We start from the raw sequence: 27,090 nt of genomic DNA, 5'->3' as shown, positions 1-27,090 counted from the left end.
CACACAAGAAGTGCTAACTGAAAAAAAAAAATGACATATAGACTTTTTTGTGTAGTTCTTCTTTATGTAAAAAAGTATCTATCTATCTATCTATCTATCTATCTATCTATCTATCTATCTATCTATCTATCTATCTATCTATCTATCTATCTATCTGTAATTAAAGTTAAAGAAAAAGTAAATGTATTGAAATTAAGAATTCATTTTAAATCTAATTGTATATGAATCAGCATCAGAATGGAATTGAGATTTACATTTTAAGTGTTTTGTCTTGAGCTGGGAAACTATTTGCAGATATCACGCAATGAATTGAAATTAGTTGATTCTCATTGGTACGCAGCCACTGAAACCCACTGATATCTATCTCTATTTATCAAATAGAGATCAATGCTGAAATCCAGTAACCTGACAACAGCCAGATGCATGTCTCGCTCCGCCCAGCTCCACTCACATATGAGTATGTGAGTGGAGCTGGGCGGAGCGAGACATGCATCTGGCTGTTGTCAGGTTAGAAATCCAGTGCCAGAAACAAAAAAAATGCCACTCACAATATGGCCGATGGCTTGACACGTAGTTTCCTAGGTGTCAACCTCTAGAAATCTATGCACGTTGTCTGCTATTCACCGTCTTTACGACAGAGGGCGCTGTGGCTAACAGTTGAAACAATCATAGAACAGCTGGCGGTAAGCAGACAGCTCGGAGCGGGACCCTTGAAACTAAACACTTTACTGTCTGTTGTTGTGTTTTTTTGGGGGGGACTTTAGCCTTATTTCACATTTGTTTATAAAGATAGAAATTAGTTTTTAATTTAAAATGTGCTTAACAACATTACAGCGTTAGGCTTGGGGTCTGTGTTTCAGAGTAAAGCTGAATAATTAATTATGACAATATAATAGTATCAGTACTAATGCCCCTAAGTGCATGAGAAACAAAGAAATGGCTCCCAAGAAGCAGCAGCTGAAGCCAACAACAGCTAACATCTCCAGCTCGTTGGACCTGGAGTCTGAGGACATCAGCCTGGAGACAACAGTACCGACCACCGAGGATGTGTCTTCGTCCGACGAGCAACGCAACGGCTCCCAGAAGGTCACGCGCCAGCTGATCGAGAGGAAGGAGCTGCTGCACAACGTTCAGCTGCTGAAAATAGAGCTTTCCCAAAAGAACCTGATCATAGACAACATGAAGGCGGACCACATGGCAAAGGTAGCAGAGAGGTGGAGTAGAACTAGGAGGGCTTCAGGTCGTGATCAGATTTGTTTTGTAGCTCTGTTATAAACACCTGCCCTCATAAAAACACATCTGATCACATTCTTTATATATTACCCATTTTTAGCCATGCAGAACAATATGCTTTACCTAACAACATATTTAAAAACATGCACGTTAACCTACTAAAAAAGAGTAATTCAAATGATAAAATTAGCCAGATATGCTAAAAATACAATTTAAGAATTACAAATGCAACCTAATGTGTTTTCTATCAGTGTAAAAATAATAAAATTATTTATTGCTGTAATATAATTGGTGTTAATTAGGGTTGAAGCAATTAATCGGATCAGTCGAGATTAATCGATTATTGAATGAAAACTTTTAGTTTCATCTGGTTTAATTTTGAGAAAAGTCTTCTTAAAGGAAACTTTTCGCTTTCCGATAATTAATGAATTGAAGTATACATAATCTACATATTAATCGATTATTTGCAGCCCTAGTTTTAATGTAACGCCCCCTTTTTTATGACAAGTTGTCCCTTAATTGGGGATGAAACAATCAGGGCTTTTAATGTTTTAATGCTTATCAAGATAGAATATTCAACAGCAACCATTACAAGTTATAAACAAACGTATTATTGACATCTGCTATCAACATCTCCAGTATTATTATTTTTTTTCTCTGCATTCAATTCTCAAATGTTTTCTATTGATGTGTGCATGATAAGAATGATGTTGTTTCAGGTTGAGGAACTCGAGGAAAAACTGAACGACGCCTTGCATCAAAAGCAGGTCCTCTCTCTTAAACTTGACAGCCAGCTTAAGCTTGCACAAGAGGAGAACAGGTAAATCCATTTCTCTTTAGGAATATCTTCTGTTACTATAAAAAGCTTCTTTGCTAGCTAAAACGCCTTTAACCTTTATCACATTACAGCCTCAGACTTTTATGTAACTTGGGATCTTTATGTAATAAACCAATAGAGTTAAAATGAAAGGGACAAAAATGATAAATGGTTAAATCGTTTTCCAAATAATAATCTAATAAATGCATTTCTAAAAACCAAAATATAGAATTCTGGTCTTCATGCAGGATACTGTAAGTGTTAAAAAAAAGACCATTGCACATCGTCCTGCATAAACAATCAGATCCAAGTGAACGAATGCACTACTATTGCTTTTTATATCTTTATTTTTGTCAATATCAAACCTGTTATGCACCAGATTCCCAGTGTGATACATTAAAAATCACGGTACTTTCCAGAGGTCAAACTGAGATCATGTAGACCTTAAAAAAAGAAGAGTTGAAGCTTTTGTGTTGTTTCTGCTCTCAGTAAAATTCTTTTTTAATTATCCATAAATGGTCAAAATATATGTAGCACAATTTTCTTCAGTGCCTTTTTTGTTTTTATGGTATTTTTCTTCTGCATGCTGCACACAAAGCCATTAGCAAGAATCATCCATTAGCTAAACCCCAATGTAGAATGCACTAATAGAGACTGTCCTGGTCAGGAAACAGCAGGCTCTGCGTAAGCAGGAGATGGAGACCATCCTGCTCAGGCAGCAGCAGCTGGAGGAGACTAACCGGCAGCTGTGCGAGAAGGCAGGAGAGCTGCGCCGCTCCCTGCGCGATCTGGACATAACCCAGGAGCGCTACCAGGAGCTCTGCAGCACTCCTGACGACAAACTAAGCATCCAGGAATATGTAGCTGTAAGCACACCTTTGGTTTCCTCTGCATAACTGAACCCCACTGCAAACCATTCAGAAGGTAAAAGTGTCTGATGAAGAAGATGGTGAAGAAGCTCTTTGTCATGGTTCTAGATGCGTTTCTATGAGGCTGTAACTCCTCTCCGTGCTCAGCTGACTCAGCTGAGTGAACAGAAGGGCTATCTGACTGAGGAGCTGGACGTACAGCGGAACAAGATGAAGCTTTTGATGGAGGTATGAGTGTCATTTCCTGATCTTTTAAAATCTTCAATGCGTAACATCCAGCAGAGGCACCATCGGGGCAGGGCCATGCGGTCAGGTTTAACCACACAGGCTCAAAAACCAAGAATTAAAAGAAGAAAAAACAATGTAGGAAAATAAAAACTTTTATTACAGCTAGCAACCATTGTTCTGGACATTTTGAGTCAATCTGTGTTGGCTCACTTTTGGATTTTTTGCTGTTTTTTTTCCTATTTTGAATATGCAGATGCTTACAGACTTTTATTTCTTTTCACTAACGTTTTAAACATTTGTGTTTTTTGCACCACATCTACTGATGATCAGAGCTATGAGGAAGAGAGGCGGCTGCGCGCAGAGCTGGAGCTGAGGAGCCAGAGGCTGACCTTAGAGCTGGCTGATACCAAGCAGCATATCCAAGAGGGCGACTATCGCAGAGACAACTACCCAAACATCAGGAGGTGGGTTTTTTTGTCTTATGGCAACGTTACAGTAAAGTAGTAAAAAAAAAGGAATAACAACTTTAATCTTTTTATTAATCAATTTTATTGTGAGCTGTTCAAACAGAATATTCCTTTTAGATGTGTTTGAGTCCTCTTGCCATGTAAGGATATGTATGTTTCAGACATGCCTTTTATTAATTTGATCACTTAAAGTAGTTTTTAATCGATTTCATGTTACCTGTTTTTTTTAAACCTTCATTAGTTTTGCACGTTCAACTGTATGTTCTGTCTTCTGCTTAACTCCACAGAGAACGTGATGAATTAGAATCAGAGCTGAAGGAGTTAAAGAGGAGGTTTGAGGCGGTGGACTTGTCTCACGCTGCAATAACCAGAGAGAGGGAGACACTCAGCAGTGAGGTGCTATACACAGAGCCTGCTTTTCACTCACTGATAAGCTGCTGTTTTAGATAAAGTTGAAAATATTTGATCGTTAGCATCACAATGAGATTGAGATATAGACCTGAATTTAATGGCTGACGATCACAGAGAGATTCACAAATTCTGGCTTCAAGTAGACCAGAATCAGACAGAAATTGGCTGATTTCTGTTACTTAAAGCCAGAATCAGACAGAAATCTACTGATTTCTGTTACAGTAGCAGCCATTCAAAATGTCCCTTCCCAGTCAAATGTCAGCTGAATGACAGCCCACTTCCCTGCAGCTCCCAGAAAAATCCCCTCCAACTTCCAGCCACTGGAGGGACCCCTCCTTCTCATGGGCGTGCATATTTTTTTTACTCTGACTCCACCCTTTCACTGAGTTAAAGGGTCTGACCAGCAGATAAATATTCTCTTTGGATCTTAATGTCCAGAAATCATGACAGAAAGAATACTTTAGTACAAGGATTGATGTTAAAAAAGGAATTATAGGAAATAAGGAATAATATAAGGAAAGTGGGGAAGTTTTTAATGGCTACTTCTTTACTTAAAGCCACAATCAGACATAAATCCACTGATTTCCGTTATTTAAAACCAGAATCAGATGGAAATCATTTTATTTCCGGTAGTTAAAACCAGAATCAGTCAGAAATCCTCTTATTTATGTTACTTAAAGCCAGAATCAGACAAAAATCATCTTGTTTCCATTACTTAAAACCAGATTTAGATGTAAATCGACTGATTTATGTTACTTAAAGCCAGAATCAGACAGAAATTTGCTGATTTTTGTTACTTTTGATTTTGTTTTGTTAAAGAATATTTCATTATTTACATTAAAGTCTGAAGCTTACATTTTCTAAGATTAGCCAAGGAAGTTAACAACTAGGAAAAGCCCAAAGGATGTTGTCATGGCTTTGTAAGGTTGTCAGCAATCATATTGCTCAGAATGGAGACCTCCTTTCCCAGAGAGGAAGATGTTTTGGGGTTGAGTGTGCAGATCAACCACAGAACAAAGTAACAGACCTGCTAATGATGCAGAAAAGAAGTATAATTTAATCTGAGAATCACGTCAACTTTTCGCTAGTTATGTTATATTTCAATACACTTTCACTGTTAAATCTGTTTATATTGCCCACCAGGTGGCGACCTTGCAGCAGTCAGTGACTCTCCTGGAGAAGGACAAGGAATACCTGCACAGGCAGAACATGGAGCTCAGTGTCCGCTGCGCTCATCAAGAAGATCGTCTAGATAGACTACAGGTCTGTGGTCCACCAGCCAGAAGGCCTATCTGTATTTTGGATGGCGTTCAGGAGCAGGATGAGGTCACATGATGCGCTCTTACTTCCTGTTTTTGCTCTCTAGGTACAACTAGAGGATGCAAAGAAAGCCAGAGAGAATACGTATGAAAAATATGTAGCATCCAGGTCAGACTCTCATCTTCCCATCAGTTAAACAAAGCACATTCCCCTTGATTTGTCTGGTTTTAAAAGATATTTTTATCATGTTTAACCAATTATTAATTAAGCATTAGGTAAAAAGAACAGTCTTTACATAATCAACTTTAATTCTCCACCACAGAGACTACTATAAGTCAGAGTATGAGAACAAGCTCAGAGATGAGTTGGAGAATATCCGGCTGAAAACAAGTCAGGAGATCGAGAACCTTCAGAGAACCTCCCGAGAGATGTATGAGAGAGAGAACAGGTACCAGTCTGCTGTTATTTGGACATGATGAAATGTCTGACTCTGTTTATTATTCAGATCAACTAATTGGAATAGTTGTTAATAATAGTGACAGCTCTGCTTTTACTCCATGAATGAAAACTGGCTGATCTGTTAACCATCTGGTCATTCACCTTTTTTCCTGATATATAAAATCAGAGATCACATAGATGGCTTGAACTGAGCGATTATTTAAACTGTGTGTTTGTTCCTGGGTTTAGGAATTTGCGTGAGGCCAGAGACAATGCAGTCCTAGAAAAAGACAGAGCTGTCGCCGCTGAAAGAGACTCTCAGTCAAGATACGACCAACTGCTGGAGCAGTGAGTTTTATCAGCCGTCAGTCACAGACATGAGACATGTATGCAGGTACTTTAAATGTAAGGTATGTAGGACAGCTGTTGAGGTACAACATGGTGTATCCACTGTTTTTTCACTTGAAGTGGCATCTGACTCTGCTGCTATTTCAGGTTTTTCTGTGTATTTAAAGCCATGATACAGTCTAAGAGTCAGCTCGACTTGTCAGCTTTTCAAAAAGTAGTTTGTTCATCAGGAGTTGTGCTACTTTACATTTTCAACTTTTGAACAGATCAATCAGTCTCATAACTCCAGTAAATTGGCCTGAAGAGTAAATAGTCCTTATTTCCACTAAGCTATAGGGTTCAGCTCATCACCAATGAAAATCAAGTTTTAAATGTTGATAATCGGTCAATATCTACCCGCTTCCGATGAACGTAAGGCATCATTTATAATCCAGACCCATTAAAGAGAAATGTATGTTTTTCCGGAATAAACACTCAAAACACAGTAATGATTAATAATAATTAAAAAGTGGCCAAAGAAATGGTTTTAATGGCTATTTGTGAGCAATAGCTGATGGGAATTGGGGTAAAACGTTGACCTCTTTAGTGATCAACCATGCTTACCCCTCCAAACAACTACTTTCAGTCTGAGTCGTCACCTCTCTAAGAGTGTCTGTATGGATGAGACACGGTTTACTGGAAAAAAGACGTGTGGAAATCTGAGGGGATCCGTTTCACAGCTGTCTATCTCCCACTGAGGTCAGTCTGATCATCATAACCCGCTCTGTCCAGTTTATCTTCCTCTATCAAGTATTATTTCTTAGGGCAGTTGCACGTACAATAATTCATGATCTCATGTTTTCCACACTGATTCATCCTTCTCTAATCTCAAGTGTTACTTCAACAGTAAAAGACAGCAGTCAGCTTTAATTAGATTTAGCTTTAATAAACACGTTGATTTATATGTGAATTTTTAATGTAGCACTTTTTTTCCCATTTATTTTGTGTATGGATTTGGGCTTTCTTTATCAGATCCACAACTACAGGATGCAGGTTAGCAAACTGTCCTGTTGGGACAATTTTATTAAACGACATTTTACCAACCTCAATAATCCTCAAAGAAAGAAATCTACCTGCTCCTGAAGCGTGCCTATTGTTCTTTGCTTCAGGGATTAAAATCAAAACATTCTTGTCACGTTATCCCTCTCAGCCCTTTTGCTTGTTCATCCTGGGAAACAAGTTATACCAAAGAAATAAAAAAATATATTTCAATAGCCACTGCTTTGAAGCTTCCTGTATAAAGACCCATAATAGTGGTATGTCTGTATTAAAAAGCAGGGAGGTGACACGATATAGCTGCAAAACCTGTGATAGTAAAGAATTAAGTTACTTTAGCAAGAACTTTTTTCTCTACTCAAACCAGTTTTCCAGGCTCTGGGCTCATTTTCTGTAGAAACGCGAAGAACTTGTTTAAGATTAGGTGTCTGTTACAAACAGCTTTGGATTTGTTCTGCTGTAAAGGAAGCGTGATGAAATAAATCCACATCCTGAGAGTAGAAACTGTCAGTTAGAGGAACAACCAGGAAGAGGGGAAGTCCTGTTCAATAACTTCTGGATTCTGGCTTTTTTAATAAAAAATGACTGAGCTGGTGTTTTCTTTTATATAGACTTAGGGTGAGGTCAAGTGACTTGATCACTTTAGAGCTGTCCACCCCATTATTCTTAATCACTGATCGCTGTTAGGTTGATGCCTTAAGCCTTTCTTTCATACTCAGCTCAGATTCCATATTCTTAGAGCTCCTAAAGGGTCGAGTACGAGTCGGCTGGAGACCGTCACTGCAGAGTGTCGTGGGCGTGGCGGTGCAGATGTGGCTGCGGTTTTCCGGGTCTTCCTAAAAGATCATTTGGACTCTTCACAAGGACTGAGAGACCAAGAGGTCACTGGAAAGTCAAAGTAGTCAAAGTTTCCTGCGACTTGCTGCAAGAACAGAGGAGTAGATGTTGCTCTTTAATTCTTTTCCTAGTAATTAGTGTCTATCACTGCTGCAGGCAGCAGTTTGCACGTCAGTATAACCTCTGAAGGCCCGTCTGGTTGATGGCCTGATGTTTTTTTGTTTTTTTTCAAGTTTCAGACCCAGATTATAAACAGATACCATGGGACTTCATCCAAACACACCCACTCACTGAAGTATTGTAAGCTTTCCGTGTTATTTTTCATTGAAGCAGGTATAACTTTCTCTTCCGGATTCTCTTGCTATCTGGTGCTCTTGATTTAATTTTGTTTTGATTTGTTAGGTGCATACGGTGCCTTTACATGGAAAAGTCATAGATGCTCTCTTCAGTCCGTCTGAAACTTTGCTATTTGAACATGAAAAAATCTGAACGCTGAGACAAAACCACCAGAAAATCAAGCAAAGACAGATATTTTCTTTTTTGGTTTTTATTTACAAAAAACACTCTAAAGAAAAGAAAAAGACCAATTTTTTCCCTTTGAATTCTCCATAATACTCTGTATTGGTCTGTCTCCTAAATACCCATTAAGAAGCAAAATATTTGTAGTTGTAATGTGATAAAAGAAGTCTTAGTGTTATGGATGCTTTTGGAAAGGCAGTCTAGATATGCACACACAGCAGCAGCAGCAGCAGCAGCAGCAGCGGTAGCAGTGTCCCTGCCCTGGGTTACTACAGCATACCAGTCATTTGTCTAAATCCAAACCACCAGCTGCTGGTGTTTCCATGCACTCAGACACACAAACTCCACTCTCCCTTGCACTCTCTCTGCTGCGATCACATTCTTTCTCTGCGTCGCATCGCATGCCAGCAATGACAGATGCTAGCCTCAAGCCCTTAACCCCTAACCCTACGCATGCCCCTATTTTAGGGCAAAGAATGAGGAGGACCAGCTTGAAAAGGCGTCCAGTGGTTCAGACACTGAATACAAGCTCAAATCTCTATGCTGTATGTCTATAGTTTACTAACAATAGTCATTTATCACCTTAAAGGAAAAAAAATTCCTAAGTTTTTATTTAGTTTTAACTTTCCCTTTTGAAGCAAACCTGCACATTATCAGTGGTTGGAAAGCAAAACGATGTTTCATCTTTGAAAATATGTTCCATATATATAAAATCATTTTATTTTCCTTCATTTTGTGAGCTTAGCTTCTTTGCTCAGCCATGGCAGCTGCCATTTATAAAAAAAGGCATAAAATTTCAATCATGTCTGTCGGTGTGAGAGCACAGCTAAGGCCTGCGCTCCATGGGTGATGAAATCTCATCAGGTCAGCTGTAATCGAGTTATTAATATTATCCAACCAACCTCCGTGGCTTGATAGAGCGTGTGTGTGCGTGCTTGGGCACAGCTTGAGGAGCTTTTTTAACTTACTGAAGACAAATGTTTCTGTTATTAAAGGAAATTTCTTTCTGTTTGATGTCTCAGATAAGGCAGATGATATTTTGTATTAATAAAATAACAATCATAATTTTAATTAAGGATAATTAAAAAAGTTATTTAGAACAGGAAATGTCTGTTTATACACGAATAACGAACCACTTCTATCAGCAGGTTATTTTAAAGATACAGAGCAATAAAAAAGGTTTATTTTGTTTTTTTCTTCAAACATCGAATATGGATATCAGACAATGAAATCCTGAGTAAATTCAAAAAGAAGGTTTATTTAGAAGAAAAACCAAAATCTTGAGAAAAAAATAAATGCCCCTATCCATATTGAGTTTTTGTACCATGCATGAGCTGAGATGACGTTCATCGGCCGAACAGATGTAAAGTTTAGTTTGATAACCTGTAACATCAAAGGTTGAAATGTACAAGGGAGCATATGTGCACCCACTCTATTTTCTTTTCTTTTTAATAAAATGCTAAATAGAAAGCATCTTGTAAATTCCAGGGAGAATCGCTGAAGATCAAAAGATTATAAAATGCTTTAAGCAGTCCTGGGAGATGATTCACTGCTTGGCTTATCTGCAAGCTTATCAGATATAATTTTTTAACTGCCAAACCTAAATGTCACTACACCGCTTCTCATGAACTGAATATAGCTTAAGGCATACCAATCAGTCTATTTTTTGCCAATATCCAAACATTATGATGTAAGATTGTTTGACACGTGACCTGCATCTTCACGGATTTAATCACTAGATATGCCTGCTCAACCAGAGCTTAAAGCTGAGGTTGTCTTTTGTGTGAAATGCTCCAACCCTAAAGTGTTTTTGTTTCAAAGAATCACCATAATCTGTGTGCTGAAAAGCCTGGGATCTCAGGTTTTCAGTCCACGTGCTCTCCGTCATTTATCCAGGCGTGTGACTACCTGTGTTTGCTTCTTATTCTGCAGGTTTCGTCAGCTTCAGCTGGGCACCGACAGCCGAGTAGCAGAGCTGTCCAGTCAGGCCAAGCTGCACTCCTTCGAAGCAGAGCGAGCTCTTTTACTCAAGGAAGAGACGGCGAAGGCGCTGGCTCAGTGCCAGGTGGAGTGTGAGAAACAGCAGAAGAAGCTGGAGGTAGTCCTAGACGCTTGCATGATCTCATTTAACCACAAAGCATCAAGAAGCGTCTGAAGAATCATTACACCATTGATGAATTGCACTTTTCACACCAAATTTTAAAATTGTTAAAATCTATTTTTAGATGTGCAAATTTGCTCACTTATGGTTTCTAGTCACAAATTTGGACAGAAATTACACCCACTAATGCTTCACTAAAACTGCAAGAATATATTAGATTTTTTTATACCCGAACTTTGGGCCTTAAGATATTTTTTTTCTCTAGATTTTCTTCTGAGCAACTAGTTCTGCCTCTAAAACAGTTCAAAAGCACCTGAGCTGTAGCTTTTAAGGTTCAATAATATTTCAACATCCAACTACTCCAATGCACAAGCATTTTATGTTACGACAATGCTGTATTTGGAATTAGTGCTCTTTTTCCACAATGATATTGTGACATGTTGTATGAAAACTATATTCTAAATGTAAAAGTATTACACTGAAGCCACAGATGGCGTTTTCTTGTTAAATCAAAGATCACACTCCCAATTTAGTCCAAATGTATCAACACTGATTGCAGCTGGCTTATTGATTAAATAGGCCATATTTATTATACCTTTATTATATGAGTGTGAGCTCAAATTGAAGGTAGATTAACTGTTTGTGTTTTGGTAGCTATTTATAAAAATGCCAGAGAATGTTCATAGCCAGGTACTGTTACTGGTTGTCTGTTGGGTTTCTATAACCCAGTTGGTAACTGGCATAAGCCAGTTGGTAACTGGTAAATGCTGGTTGGTAACTGGTAAATGCCAGTGGAAAACTGTTTTTTGCCAGTTGCTAACCGGCATATGTGTTTACACTTCTTCTTCATCACTGGTTGCAAACAATAGGTTATTACCACCCCTGCTCTATATATGCATGTGGCATCAGATCAATTAATTCTGTTTATTTATGTAGTGCCAATTCATAACACAAGGTACTTCATCAGATCATATAGTCAAATTGATTAAACGTTTTCTATCTAAGAAAAACCAGTTCAGTGCATCAACTCATTGACTTAAAGGCAATCCTGCACACTAAGCATGCATGTAGCGACAGTAGAGAGGTAAAACTACCTTTTAACAGGAAGAAACCTGTTAAAAGCGGAGATACAAAAGGCAACTTTAAAAGGTTGCCACGTCCACGAAACAGACAGCCAGGTGGACGAGCTCTGAGCCTACTCCCATGTCAGAGGATGAAAGAGAGCACATCCAGTTAGTCACAGCCAGAGAAACTACACTGAAAAACAGACCAATCTCCAACATCAATAAGCAAAGGTGTTGATGGAAGCAGCATAGCTGATATTTCTCTCTAGGATGTTGTCACAGTCAAACAGGAACAGACGAGGTCAAGTTACTATGAGAAAAAGCAGAGAGAGTAGAACGTTAGAGATTGAACTAACAGATTCTGCAGAGTAGGAGAATAAAGATAGAATGAGGCAAAATGATGAAAAAGGGGTCCCTGTGTCCTTCAGAAGTCTAAGGCCTATAGCAGCATAACTATAGCGATAGCTCAGGATAACCTGAGCCACTCTAACTATAAACTTTATCAAAAAGGAAAGTTTTAAGCCTAGTCTTAAAAGTAGACAGGGTATCTGCCTCATGGACCAAAACTGGTACTTGGTTCCACAGGAGAGGAGCCTGCTAACTAAAAGATCTGCCTCCCATTCTACTTTTAGAAATTCTAGGAACCACTAGGAAACCAATGAAGAGAAGCCAGGATAGGAGAGATATGATCTCTCTTTTAATTTTCATCATAACCCTGGCTGCAGCATTTTGGATCAGCTGAAGGCTTTTAATTACAGTTTGTTGACTTCTTGATAGTAAAGAATTACAGTAGTCCAGCCTTGAAGTAGCAAATGCATGGACTAGTTTCTCAGCATTACCCCTGGACAGGATATTTCTAATTTTTGCAATATTCCGCAGATGAAAGAATGAAATTCTAGAAACCTCTTTGTTATCGGATTTAAATGACAGGTTGGAAACTGGCACAAAACGGTTTCGAAATGGCATATGCCGTAAGCAGTTGGCATAAAACAGGTTCCAACTGGCATAAGCCGGTTAGCAGCTGGCATAAGCCGGTTAGCAGCTGGCATATGCCGGTTAGCAGCTGGCATATGCCGGTTAGCAACTGGCATAAACCAGTTTCCAACTGGCACCAAGCAGTTTCCAAATGGCATATGCCGGTTTGCAACTGGCATAAACCAGGTTATAACTAGTATAAGCCGGTTAGCAAATAGCACAAACTATTTTCCAACTGGCATAAGCATGTTAGAAGCTGGCACAAACCAGTTTCCAACTGGTATAAACCAGTTTCAAACTGGCATATGCTGGTTAGCATCTTGTAGAAACCAGTTTCCAATTGGCATAAACCAGTTTCCAACTGGCATATGCTGGTTAGCAACTGGCAGACACCAATTTCCAACTGGCAGACACCAATTTCCAACTGGCATATTCATGTTAGGAACTGACACAAACCAGTTTCCAACTGGCACAAACCAGTTTCCAACTGGCATAAGCTGGTTAGCAACTGGCAGACACCAGTTTCCAACTGGCATAAATCATTTTCAAACTGGCATAAGCATGTTAGGAACTGACACAAACCAGTTTCCAACTGGCACAAACCAGTTTCCAACTGGCACAAACTAGTTTCCAACTGGCATAAGCTGGTTAGCAAATGGCAGACACCAGTTTCCAACTGGCATAAACCAGTTTCTAACTGGCATATGCTGGTTAGCAACCGGCATATACAAGTTTCCAACCGGCCTATGCCATTTTTCAAAACTGGCATGCCAGAAACCTTTTTTGGCTCTCTGTGTCATTCCTCTCTTATGGTCTTTTCCCCTCCAGCTTCTCACTCAGGAGTTTTACACTCTCCAAGCCTCCTCTGAGAAGCGGGTGGCTGAGCTTCAGGCCCAGAATGCAGAGCAGGCATCACGACTTGAGACATATGAAAAGATGGAGCAGGAGTTGGACCAGGTTACCATGCAGGCGGCTGAAAGTAAGACCACCTCTCAGCTGTTGCTGAGGAGCTGCATAAAAATTCTTGAATAATCTTGTGTATATATGTATATATATATATATATATATATATATATATATATATATATATATATATATATATATATATATATATTAAAAAAAAAGTGGGTTCATAAAATGGAAATTTGGCAGCAGGAATGGTGAATATTTGGGGCACGAGGAAAAAAGATCACCTCCATGAATTCTTTTATCTAAGTAGGAAAGTATTCTTGAATATGGCCAGTCCAATTCCTGAAACTTTTGTTATGACCATACTGAGAGTTTATATACTGTGTAATTGTATTTCAACATTTTACCAGTTGAGAATGAGGAAGAGGCAGAGAGAATTCTCTTCTCATATGGATACGGTGCAAACGTTCCAACGACGGCTAAAAGAAGACTAAAGCAAAGGTAAAGCACCAGACATGCAGCATGTCATGTTATCTTATTAAATCAAAGGTCTTTATCTGCATCACATGAAAAAAAAGATTGGAATTGTTAGATCAAAACCTGAATTATTTAAATCAGATTATAATCACCTTCCCTTTGTCTGCTGTTCATTCAATACCTGTAACACTAGCAATGTCACAAGCTGCTGTATTTGGATTAACCGACATTATTAAACACGTTCAGTGTTTGTTTTCCACTTTGATATTTTTTCAAATTCCTGAATCTCTGATATTCGTTAACATGCTGATAAAGATAAGTGCAATCTTGTTAGAGTTGTTTAACTCTGCTAACTGTGCTTGTGTGGGTTCTTCTATTGTGCAGTGTTCATCTGGCCCGCAGGGTGCTGCAGCTTGAGAGACAGAACACATCACTGAGGAGGGATCTGGACAGACACCAGTCCCAGACAGGACAGATGTCTCAGGAGGTACTCACTCACAGAGACGCTCTGTATGCAGCGTGTGTCCCTGCCTGGGGACCTTCTTTATTGGAAAAGATCTAATATGTTTTTGTTTTTCATTAAGTAAAGTCAAGTACATACATGCTTTTCTGACACAACTCCATTTTACCTCTGGTTGCTTCACAGCTTTTATTTGACTGAGATTATTTATTTATTATTAGCAGGATTGTGTGTTGTATAGTCAATATTAATAACTAGACCTGGAAGTCGTTGGTCTAGCGCTCCCTGATGGCCGCATTTATAAAGCAATTATGTCACAGCGCTGCACAGTAGTTCGTCCCAATCCAATTATATTTTTCGATCATTCGCTGAATTCTCAAACTTTCTAAAAGAGGTTGAATATTTGAAACCTTTTTTTATTCCATTCTGCCTTTAAGGTATCCTCTCTTTCTTTTGTAGTCTTAATAAACTACAGACATGTCTGGACTTGTCCTGGAAAACATTGTTTTATTTAAAACAACTCCTTGCATCTTTAGATTTCCTCGGACTACCTTCATAATTTCCCATTGATCCTGAAAGTACAATTTTCGTCTTCCATAGAAGTGCAGTGTTTTAATCGCACTGGTGCATTGAACAGCCAAGGAACATCAGAGTTTTGTTTTGGTTTTGAAAATAGAAAAGAATCTTAGTCTATCGCAGTTTTTTTAAGAGCACTGCTAAAAGTGTCTAAAAGGAGAGTTTTTATTTTAAAATATTCAAGGTTGAGTTGACATTTGGAATGCCTCCATGATCACAGATCAGTTCTGCAGTTCATACAGGGAAGTCTGAGCTACACCGATTATCCTGCTGGTCTGGCTTGTAAAACGGGAAGTTTTTGTTTTGTTTTTCACTCTCTGAATGTTTGGATGGAATAAAATGCTGAAAGTGAAGACAGATTTATTGAGCCATTTATGAACCAGTATTTATTTAAATTTCTGGTCATTAAGGTTTAAATCAGAATGCTGATTCTCAAGTGAGAAATCCTAATGCTCAGCTTTATGTTCATTTGTTTGTATGCAACTTTTTTTATTGTTGATATAAAGAAATATAAGTTTTGAAATAGCAGTGTATGGGGAATATGTCACATTTATTGCATTTGCTGCTTTAACTACATACGTAACGGTCAGGATTCCCTTCTTGTCAGTAAAATATGTACTAGTAGGGCAATTAATTGCATTTGCAATATTATCACAATTTAACAAAGTGCAGTTTTTTAAATGGTTGAGGCAATCGGTTGTTTTGGTTACATTACATTTATGCGTAGTAAAGCAGAAGAAAAGAGAGCGATGCAGCTTGAGGGCTGATCCATGCATGCGAGTAGAAGAAAGGCATTTCCTACAAAACAGTAACAGTAAAGTCCTGTGACAATGGAGCTTTTTAAGGTCATGAAAACAATGATACTCTGAGCAAAGGGAAATCATAATGAAACAGCAACTGTAATATCAGTCAAATAAAATGCAATTTTTGGTAAAATCGATCAGCCCTACTGTGTAGCAATCTCCCATGTCTACAGAGGATTTATTAGGCAGCAGATTTGGGCAGAAACCGGCTGCTGCTCCACTCACGCGTTGATACTGTATATATGTAGGATGTTTGGGTGCTTGAAATGTGAGGAAGACCACTGGGCGGGTTAACCCGCCTATTTAAGGCTGAAGGCTGTTTAAAGTTTGCGGGAAAACTGTCAGGCTAAAGGTGCCAAGTATTTGAGAGACTTCCACCTAAGTTGCATATTTTAATTCAGCTATCAACCTGCAATTATAAGATTGTTGTGTTTGTGTGGCGTTATATAATTTAAGAGAAACAACTGAGCCAACCTGGATCTTCAGAGGAACTCTTGGCAGTTATCCCTTATTCGGAACTACAATTGAACCACAGATGTTGTTTGTTTTGCTTTGTTTAAAGTGAAAACCAGAGAAAAAACATGTTGCATACTGACTGCTCTCACATTCATAACTTCCACTTCGCACTATTCAAAATCACTCACCTTAAGACTTATTAGTGAGTCTTCTCTTATTCTGACCTCATAATGAATCCATTGGAAAGACAAGTTTAAGAAATGATAAGAGTTTATATGAGAGGAGCATACTGGTATCTGTCACTTCTGTTGACACAGTGGATGGCAAATGTCAAAAACCATGACAGTGTTGCTCTTCACTTCTCATCCAACTCTTTACAACAGTCATAGAGCTTTTGTTTGCTTTGGCATGCCGTCTGCTTACATATGCATGCAACAATAAGACTTGAATTTTTGATTTGATCGACAGACTTTGCACGGTCACATGGCTGCCACACATGCATCGATGTCTGAAGCATCCATTGAAGGTTGAAACCGTGAGCTGTGGTGTGCTTGCCCTTTCACTCTAATCTAAGAGGCGCTTGTGCAGGTTGGAGTTGAGCGGCCAGGCAGATCTGAATCTAAATAGCCTGGGCTTTCAGCTGTCACCTAAGATTGACTGGTACTCGTCTGGAATACCTCGTGATTCATCAAGTGTTAAAGAAAAGAGTGAAAAATGGCATTTCCTTTTGCTGTCGAGAGGCAGGGTGTTACCCTGTTAACCACCCACACAGATGCCCTGACTAACTCACTATTGTTCAGACTCTCGCACCTTCTTCTGCTCACTACTACCTGGCAATAAAAGTGGCTTAATGTGTAACACTGTGACTTTATCTGTTGATTTTTAAGCATGATAATGGCTGAGTGATATGTCTTGAGGGAAAAACACAACTGTGTTATGCCTTTGGAAGGAAATAGGTTTCTGTCGCTATAGGATACACAGGATAATTATAAAAATAGTTTTCATTTAATGTTTAATTGTTCCTGTTTTATTCGTTTTAATGTAAGTGTTCAATTTATATAGCCTGTTTAAAGTTTTTATTTCTTTTCTTTTGTGGACAACAGTAGGAATTTATAAATAAAGTTTAATTATTTAGTTAATTAACTGATTGGGGGAAAATTGATTCTTAGAATTACACTGGATTTAATTCGAGGGGATTTAATAAAGAAAAATCTTTATATATTAAAGCAAACCTCATAACTGCAAGTTTATAGGAACCATACCTAGTGTTTTACATAAAATCGTCTTTTAATTTTTGTGTACTCTTGTGGGCTTTCCTAGTTTGAACAAAGAGCCCAATTGTTGAATACCAAGCCACCTTCTCTATAGGGAATTCCTGACAGGTTTAAATTGAAGCCCAACACACACATTTTAACATTGATTAAGTCAGATATCCAGGTGAGGACTCTTTAAATAAGATAAGAAAATTTTCTTTCTTCTTCCTCTTTGAAAATATGCAATGATTTCTGTTGCTCTCACCTAAAGTCTCCAAAAGAAACGTATGTTTGTGTATATCAAAAATCATTTCTTTTTTATTATTTGTTATCAAAGGTTCTTTCAGAGCTATAATCTGTACATGTTGAAGAGATTTTTAAATCACAGCTTTAGCTTCCACTCTCCTCCTGAAGGAGCTGAAAGTCGCCCCTCCTTAACACACATCCATGCACGCAATATTTGTTTGAATAGTTTTTAAAAATGTTTTTACTTGTTTAAGAGAAACTTTAAAGTTTTTTGCACTCGCAGAAAGTTTTGTAGAAAGGCATTAACATCGTCTAAAATTCAGGGGAAAAAATGCAGTTGAGGTATTTTTATATTTGATCCTTTTTTGTATCTCACTTTCTCTCACCCTGCTTTGCATAATGTTTGATTGACAAAGCTTTTGATGAAAGCTGTAGGTGCGCGTCTCTGATTTGTCTAGACGTAGAGGCCAGGTGAGGGACTACAGTGAAATAATTTTATCTTTACATCATAGAACAGCATCAGATATATTAAAACATGTATGAATTATTTTAATTTAACGCTTATGAACTACAGCTTTATTCTTTATTTTGGGTGCTAAATAAAATACCAGTTTTGTCATTTGTGTTTTGAACCTTAGCTGTCTGCAGCCAACCAGCTGTTGCAGCAGACCCAGCAGCCTTACAGCTTTCTAATCCAGACTGTGAGGGAAAGGGATGCACAGCTTAGCGCACTGAAGGAACGCCTCTCATCCCTTGAGGAAGAAGTCAGGTAAAATACAGCGTATTGTTCCCCATTCATTCTCCGGCATTCTTTTTTAATAAACTGTTCTTTACCCACTGCAACCTTCCTGTTTCCTTATTATCTCACATCAGAATGAATACACCTGCCTGGCTCCAGCCTATATTTCTGCTCGTTGCCACTGTATTTTGGCTTGACAAATATGCAAGCTGACAGACTGCAGGTTTTCTCTTGCTGCACACTAGCAGTGAGCGCTCACCTGGGGCAAGCAGGGGAAGGAGGGGGAAATTCTTTTTTAAATGCTGTCAAGCTTCTCTAGCCTCCTTGCATCTGTCAGGGATACTGAAGTCTCCCTGTGGCTTTGCAGGACTATCTGTTGCAAACAGAGACTTAACTCTCAGGAGATTATCTTTTCATGTTCTGGTCTCTCTGATAACGCACATTTAAATCCTTTTTGTCCCTTCAGATTCCTCAGTGAATGGAGATCAGGCTTTGTGTTGATTTGCATTTAAAGCACACCACCACATGTTCTAGCTTGTTTTACAGCCTTAGATGGAACATGTCAACAGTGCATGTCATATTGGTTGTAATTTTAGTGAATTGTATTTTGAAAATTGGCTGCTGATGAAGCAAACAAATTATGTTCTTAAATGTGTTTTTACTTCTGGCTAAAATAGAGGAAAATTATATTGAATTTCTATATGCTTTGATTAACATGTTAAGTATTTTTCTGTATGACTTGAAGGCAACTTATATTATAGTAATATAGTTTAGTCATGAGTACAAATATCTGCTACAGAGGCAATCTCTTTACAAGAGGTGTTTGGACTATAAAGTAATTAAGATCCCTCAGCTTCACAAGATCCTGTGCTACAGAGTTCTAGAAATACCTTCCTATTAGCATAGCTTTATTTTGATATAATCTAATCTATTCCTGTTTTTCTGACTGCAGTTCGTTGAGGAAGGAGCGAAATGCTCTCCAACAAGTGAAGAACGACATGGCAGCTGACCTGGAGCGACTTCTCAACAATAGAGAGGTAGAGGGAGTGGAATGACTATTTAACATGTCAGGCCGCGTTATTTTTCTTTATTGTTTTAGATGTACTTGCATCTTTTTACTATCACCGAAAACTGATTTAGATAATTAGGAGCAAGGGAAATAGACACACCTCCAAAACTTTGATGAGTTTGGACAAAGATTAGTCAAAAACATTTTTTGGGTTAAAAACGGCAATCCCCAACACAAATAAAAAAACTGAGAATTACGGTATTAAAATTATATCTACAGGGTATTGATCTGTTCCAAGCTTCCACGGAGCATATGTTATTTTGTTTGCTTCCATTTCTGTTTTGTTTTGAACACTAACATCTTGTGTTGCTGAGTCTTATATGAGCAATGAAGAACGAATACAAATGAATAGATCCGTATCTGTCCCACATACAGCATCCCTCTACGTCAAGTGTGGATTCTGGGGGACAAATGTGCTCCTAGCATGCTCAACACACATAAACAAAGCCCCCTATTGTCATCAGAAAAAATGTTGAACAGGAATGGATTGAGGAGCGAGTTGACACATAAAAGCAGAACACAGCGATGACGACAGTGTTGTGGTTTGACTAACAGCTATGTAATCCACTAGATTTTGATCACTATTTCTTTAACCAGTCCTGTTATTAAAAACAATGAGCAACTGTCATTCTAAAAACATTCCTGATAGATTTGCAGGGTTCTCCACCACTGCTTGGGGAGAATCCCTACTGTTTGTTTACATTAGCATACATCAGTCAATGAAAAAGATATGAATTTCCTGATACGTAGAAATTACTTTCTCCACTAAACTATCAGTAAAACATTCACTTCTTCCCTACATAATGACCAATTTTGCCAGAAGCAGCTCTCTACCATTCTGAGTCCTCCTGTTGTTGTGGCTCATGGATGCATCCCCCCCCCCATGTGTGTCCAGACAGTATTAACATTCTTTTAGTCACTTCCAGACTGTCTCCCAAAAAATATTTTGGTATGATGTCTAAAATTGTCCTACTTGATGTTTTTTCTGGCTGGAAGTTGTTATGTTGCCTTGTTTCCAGCTGGGTTGTCTTCCGTGCTACGCTGCACCCCGTCAGCAACCTTAGGGGAGTGTTCAGCTATTTTAGAATTGGAGCCCTGTTTTTGCTGATGTTTCGTAAACAGGGGAATGAGTGTTTAACTTCAAAAATCATATTTTTAGGTCAGAAATACACAGGTCCAGAGTGGAGCACTAAGGCATTTTGACCACACGCTCTACCGATTGTTGTTTGTTTTGTTTTTTTTTCTGTACCTTTCTGCTATGTATAACTTTTAAAGCCTTCAGCTGTTATTAAGTATTAATTTAAATGTCAGGTATGATTTATGTTATCTCACTTAAACATAACTAAAATATTAATTTCCATGAAAGTGTCCCCTTTTTTAAAATTGGTATTGATCCACTGACACAATTAAATTCAGTTTATTTATATAGTGCCAATTCACAACACATGTTATCTCAAGGCACTTTACAGAGACTATTCAATCAGATCATACAGTCAGTTGGTTCAAAGTTTTCTAAGTAAAACCACCCGATTGCATCGACTCATTGACTCTTCAGCAATCCCTCACACCGACCATGCTTGTAGCGACAGTACAGAGGATAACTCCCTTTTAACAGGAAGAACTCTCCAGCAGAACCAGACTCCGAGCGGTCATCTGCAGATGGGTTCAATGAGACAAAAGCAGACATACAAAAAGAAGCAGAGATACAAACGGTAACTCTCAACCAGCTCCACAGGTGGCCCCGTCCTGGAAACACACAGCCAGGCAGAAGAGCTCCGAGCCAGCTCCCAAGTCAGAGGATTGAAGAGAGCCCATTTTGTTAGTCATATGCCCCATTTACACTACCCCTCTGTAACCGATCCCTGCTGAGTTCGGACCGAACTTGGATCAGTTAACAGTGCCAAGCTTGGTTCTTACGACCATTTACACATCACGCTAGCACAGCTCCTCGCATCCTATCGGCAGTCCACGATTCTACAGCTCCCAAGCCCCCACCCATCCTCATGACCTTCTGCAGAAGCATCACAGAGAGCATTCTGACCAGCATTCTCACTGTGTGGTGTGAAGGCTGCAGTCCCTCAGACTGGAAGAAAGTGAGAAGAGTATTGAGGATGGCAGAGAGGATCATCAGGGCTCCTCTTCCCTCCATAAAACACATTTCATCCCAGCGCTGCGTGTCCCGAGCCCGTAACATCATCATGACCCCTCGACCCCCACCATGGACTGTTCTCCCTGGTGCCCTCTGGGAAGAAGCTTTGCAGCATTTTATGTAACCCAGCAGATTCTGCAACAGCTTCTTCCCCACCGCCATCAGACTGCCGAAAAAACTCTAAATCATGTCACAAACTCTGCATCACACTGATAACCCCAAATCAAAACACTGCAAAATTGCACCATATATATTTAATGCTCCTAACTTCCATATCAACGCGTTTTTTGCACCATGTTTTTCTCCCAAACTGTTAACATCTGATCACTGCTGCACTTTATGGAATGGAAAAGTTCATTTACTGTGTGAAAAGCTGTACTAATCGAAATTTCGATTTGTATACACTGTGTATACAAAATTACAAAAGTTGTCTAAGTCTAAAAATTACACCCAAAAAAAAATCCCGGTGCCCATAGCATTAAGGAACTTGTGCCTGGATAGCGTCCTCTGCCCAAATTTCAATGAGAGCCTCGGTCTCTGCATCATCCCAGGTTGCATCAGGTTTCAACTGTTCACAACACATCAGGTTGTGTTGTGAACAGTTGAAGAGATCTGTGAATTGTGAAGCCAGACACGCCGGAAAACCGGAAAGCTGGAAAAATAGGAGATGACATGGTCTGCTCATGCACTCTTTGTTATCAGAGAACCGAGCCACAACTGAACCATGCCAAGCTCTACTGTTGAACTTGTACTAGATTTAGCATAGTTCGGTTGTATCTGGCATGGTCCAGTTCAGTTGCATTCTATTTTCACTCAACAGTTATCTCAGTAACTGTGCTCATACCGTTCTTGGCATGGTTTCAAAAGGGTAATGTTAATGGGACTATAGTAAGATAAACAGGTCTAGACTGAAAAACAGGCTAGTCTTCAACAGCTATAGACAAAGATGTTAATGGCAGAAACACAGCTGATACTTATCTCTGGGATGTTACCACAGCCAAACAGGATCAGATCAGATGAAGCTACTATGATGAGGAAAAGCAGGGAGAGCATAGCGTTAGAGATTGAGCTAACGAATACTGCAGAATGGGAGAGTAGGGATAGAATGATGAAAAGGGGTCCCTATGTCCTCCAGCAGTCTTAGCCTATATCCTCCTAACTATAGAGATAGCTTAGGAAAACCTGAGCTACTTGACCTTTAAGCTTTATCAAAAAGGAAAGTTTTAAGCCTTGCCTTAAAAGTAGACAGGGTGTCTGCCTTACGGATCAAAACTGGTAGTTTGTTCCAGAAGAGAGGAGCCCGATTACCGCTTCCCATTCTACATTCTAGGAACCACTAGTAAACCTGCAAATTGAGAGTGAAATGCTCTGTTTGGAACAATCAGATCTCTGTTGTAAGACAGAGCGTGGTTATTTAAGGCTTTATAAGTGAACAGGAGGATTTTGAATCCTAAAACTGGAAGCCAATGAAGAGAAGCTGGGATAGGGCAGATATCCTTTTTAATTTTCATTAAAATGACAGGTCTTAATCAACAATTAAAACAAGGATTTTTTACCTTATTGTTGGAGATCAATTTAGTCCCATCCAAATGAAGTGACTGACTAATCAGCTTCTTTTTCGAGGACTGCTCCAAAGACTATAACTCCTGTTTTGTCTGGTTAAGGAGCAGAATGTGTTGCAACCTTCCTCAAGACCACTAAGGGTAAATTCTGGTAGTGGGTGTAACACAGAAGTCAGTAACCTAAACAGATGATGTCAGTGGCAAAATATAATTTATTTTACAATTAGCAGGAGTTCAATTACAGAAGACAGCAAACACAGGGAAGCTTCAAGCCTCAGGGTCTCCAAGGCTAAAACAACAAACAAAACACCCCCTTTTTAATTATAAAATCAAACACTTTCTAAAGGAGAAGTGAAAAGAAAGTACAAAACCTGAACTCGCTGACTTACCATAAAAACAAGGAGAAAACAGTTAAACAAAAATGGCAGAGAACCCCTACCAGCTTCCACTGTGAACAGAAAACACTTTAGTTAGACAATTATTCAATATGAATCACACATTAACAATATGCTCATTGCAAACCAATTTAAGTCCCCATGAACGGCCAGCCCACAGAAAAGATCACTTCAGATCAAGGCCCAGGGAATAAGAGAAAGAAAGGGGCCTGACATCTCTCGTATGAAGCTCTTTATGGGGTGGCTGATGAGCTCCAACACATTGCACCTGTGTGAGTCACGTAGACCTGAAACACAAAGAGAGAGCTCTCTCATGAAGAGAGCCCCTAGAGGTCAGTGACTGTAACAGAAAGTTAAGTGTCATCTAGGTTTTTATGTCTTCAAGACATGCCTTTCATCTAAGTAATGGGTTAGTTTCATCTGGATTTATATACAGATAAAGCTGAGTATCATCAGCATAACAGTGGAAAGGAATCTTATGCTAACCAATAATTCTGCCAATTGGGAGGTTTATTTATACTAAAAAGTGTCCCTTACACTGATCCCTGTGGTACTCCACAGCTAACCCTGGAGCATGAGGAAGATTTATTGTTAACATGAACAAACTGAAATCAGTCAGATAAATAAGATTTAAAGAATTCTAGTGTTTATATTATGATCAACTGTATCAAATGCTGCACTGAGATCTAAAAGGAGAAGTTCAGATACAAGTCTATTATCTGAGGCCATGAGAATATCATTAGTGAGTTTCTCTAGAGCTGTTTCAGTGCTATGGTGAGCTCTAAAACCTGATTGAAACTCTTCAAATGGTCGATATTGGTGCAAATAGTAGTTTACTACTATTTTCTCTCTTTACTACTATTACTACTAGATAAGAAATGAAGATTGGATATAAGTCTATAATTGACCAAGTCATCTGGGCCAAGAGATGGTTTCTTAAGTAAAGGTTTAATTTCTGTCACCTTAAAAGCTACCTTAAGCTAAACTATGTTCTCTCCACAGACTTAAAATGATTGACCATTTAGATGTATGTTATGGTTATTGTCCTGTTGGATCACTTAACTGGGTCGATCAATTAGATCATATGAATAACCAGGAGCAGGATCAAGTCTATAGTTTTATAAAATGGAACAGCAGTGTCACTGTTTTACATTATGGGCTGTCACTGTTATACATTACCATAATCTGAAAGAATACCTACAATGTGTAATCCCGAATTTACGCCTACAGGCTTAAATGATATTTTCTGTGGAATCCATAAGGAAATGAAATGTTTTCTGGTGAAAATTTTTATGTTAAAGTGAAACAAAGTTGGAAAATTTCGGCACAAGAACAAGAAGGTTTGGAAGAAATATTAGGAGGCCTTTAAAACTTTAAAAACAGCAAACCAACTGGCCATCTCGCACAGTGAGGGAGGCATCAAGCTGTAAACCTGGAGGAGCTGAAATGGGACAATAATCCCAGACAATGTACTATTAGAACAGACAAAGCAGGCTAAAGTTTGATCGGCTCTATATTAGCTGTTCTGTGCCAGATTAACTTTCAAATAAAAAGAGTATGAACAGATCTCCTTCCAGACGTGTCTTCTGTTATCATTTAACCCTGGAAAATTATTGGTTTAAATTGCATAATCAAAAAGATTTATATGAATTCAAAGTTCATGTTGATGGTGGACATATGGAAACTTCTGTCCCAAACTGTGGTTCAATCAAAACACAAAGTAGTAATTTTAAAGTTGCTGCAGTAATGTATTTATACAGAGATAACAAAACCTTTTTTTTTCTTGTGAACAAGAAGGATTTCTCATGAAAAACGATTTACGTGAGAAAATATTAATAATTGACCAATTAGTTAGATATTATCACATTTCTTTTCTATCAGCTAATTGATAAGCTTGACTAATTATTTTGTTATCACCCTGTGTGGGTTGTTATAGTGTTGCAATACTGTGTGTGTTTGTATATGTTGGAGCGTATCCCCAAGCCAGCCGTTTGCTTTCTGAAGTATGTGCACACTCATAGACAGCTGTTCCTCAGCTCGGCTGTTTGGGAAGCCACCAGGAAGTGTGTGTGTGTGTGTGTGTGTGTTAGTGAATGCGTGCAACATGCCGAGGCTTATGTCCTCAGATGTGATAAATAGAACCCTGAAATTACCCCCCTCTGTCTTGCACTGTAGACCCTCCACACATCATTGAGCTCATTTTTGTGTGTTTTTAAATTCCTGACAACAGGAATTTTTCCTAAAGCAAACATGATAAGTGAAGACTCATTTCTGATATGGATTCTAAGAACCGTCCTGTTTCAACTCAGTTCCTCCGTTTTTCTGTTTATCGTTCAAGTGCTACATCCTCATCAATGTTTTAATGATATCTGTGATCATCCAGGAGTTGGCAATGATGAAGCAGACCCTGATCAGCATGCAGTCCAGAAAGGGAAAGGGTCTTGACCTGTTTGAAACTGGTAACAGTGCTACGAGGACCTCTAGAACAGCAGGGCAGCAGTCCAAACGCGTCAGCAGAACTGACGAGGAAGAATCATCAAACAAGCCCAAACCGACTGTTTTTGTAAGTGTGGGTTACACCCTTTTAATGAGTCACACCATTTTTACCGGCTATGTTTGACAAAAGAACACTCAACTTTAACATAACATAATGAATCGCTTCTCTGACGCTTAGTTTCATTGGAGCTCTTCATTCAAATCCACCTGAGCAAAGACGTACTTCTGAACATGTTCCATCTAGAGCTTGACCCAACAGACAGCAAGCAATCACAAATGACTAATATTTCATAAAAAAACCCTGATCGCTGATTGACTGATCAAACACTAAAAGATAGGGTTTTTTGTTCAACGTTTACAGTGAATAGATCAAAGTTACATTTTCCATGAAGACTTTGATGGAGATTTGGGAGAATAGCAAAAAAAAAGCAGTGTTTGAGGGTAAAAAATAGTTCTTGAAATTTTAAATATTTCCCATAAAACAGTTTTTTTTATTATATTAAAAATCAAACAAATCTCTCAGAAGGTAAGAAAATGCAATATCCAAGTAGTTCAATTGTGTACAACAAAAAAATAATGCAAACCTTCCATGGACCTGTTCAGGTGCTCCAACTGATTGGTCTTTTTCTCAAATATTAGGTATGGATCAAGATCTCTCAATATTCAGGTTATTTTTCCATAAAGTTATTATGGTCTCCATGTGGATGCAGGCTTGAACTATGGTAGCACTGAAAAATAAAAAGTCTTAAAGGAATAGTACACCCAAAACATGATTAGCCTTCATTTTCTACTCACCCCCATGCTGAACAAAACTCTGGAGTACTTTTTTGATATCTCAAATGCATCTGGAGATCTGGGAGGCTTCTTGCTGTCTGCTGACATTCAAATAATGGAGGTC

General features: G+C 38.7%; 1 protein-coding gene across 1 annotated transcript in view; it reads left to right on the top strand.

The window, feature by feature from the left end:
• The first annotated feature begins 682 nt into the window (after window positions 1-682).
• Window positions 683-27,090, top strand: part of pibf1 (progesterone immunomodulatory binding factor 1) — a 30,289-nt gene continuing 3,881 nt past the window's right edge. The window contains exons 1-17 of the mRNA XM_015385183.1: window positions 683-1,203; window positions 1,953-2,053; window positions 2,718-2,916; window positions 3,028-3,147; window positions 3,478-3,611; window positions 3,902-4,010; window positions 5,169-5,288; window positions 5,392-5,453; window positions 5,608-5,733; window positions 5,973-6,071; window positions 10,395-10,560; window positions 13,431-13,581; window positions 13,922-14,012; window positions 14,373-14,475; window positions 18,421-18,551; window positions 19,474-19,558; window positions 26,080-26,259. Of these exons, the coding sequence (XP_015240669.1) occupies window positions 922-1,203; window positions 1,953-2,053; window positions 2,718-2,916; window positions 3,028-3,147; window positions 3,478-3,611; window positions 3,902-4,010; window positions 5,169-5,288; window positions 5,392-5,453; window positions 5,608-5,733; window positions 5,973-6,071; window positions 10,395-10,560; window positions 13,431-13,581; window positions 13,922-14,012; window positions 14,373-14,475; window positions 18,421-18,551; window positions 19,474-19,558; window positions 26,080-26,259 (2,259 nt within the window). The 5' untranslated portion in view covers window positions 683-921. The remainder of the gene's footprint in view (window positions 1,204-1,952; window positions 2,054-2,717; window positions 2,917-3,027; window positions 3,148-3,477; window positions 3,612-3,901; window positions 4,011-5,168; window positions 5,289-5,391; window positions 5,454-5,607; window positions 5,734-5,972; window positions 6,072-10,394; window positions 10,561-13,430; window positions 13,582-13,921; window positions 14,013-14,372; window positions 14,476-18,420; window positions 18,552-19,473; window positions 19,559-26,079; window positions 26,260-27,090) is intronic.

This window comes from Cyprinodon variegatus, unplaced genomic scaffold (genome assembly GCF_000732505.1).
Source record: "Cyprinodon variegatus isolate N-32 unplaced genomic scaffold, C_variegatus-1.0 Scaffold333, whole genome shotgun sequence".
Classification (NCBI taxonomy): domain Eukaryota; kingdom Metazoa; phylum Chordata; class Actinopteri; order Cyprinodontiformes; family Cyprinodontidae; genus Cyprinodon; species Cyprinodon variegatus.
This window is presented reverse-complemented; position numbering and strand designations above follow the sequence as displayed.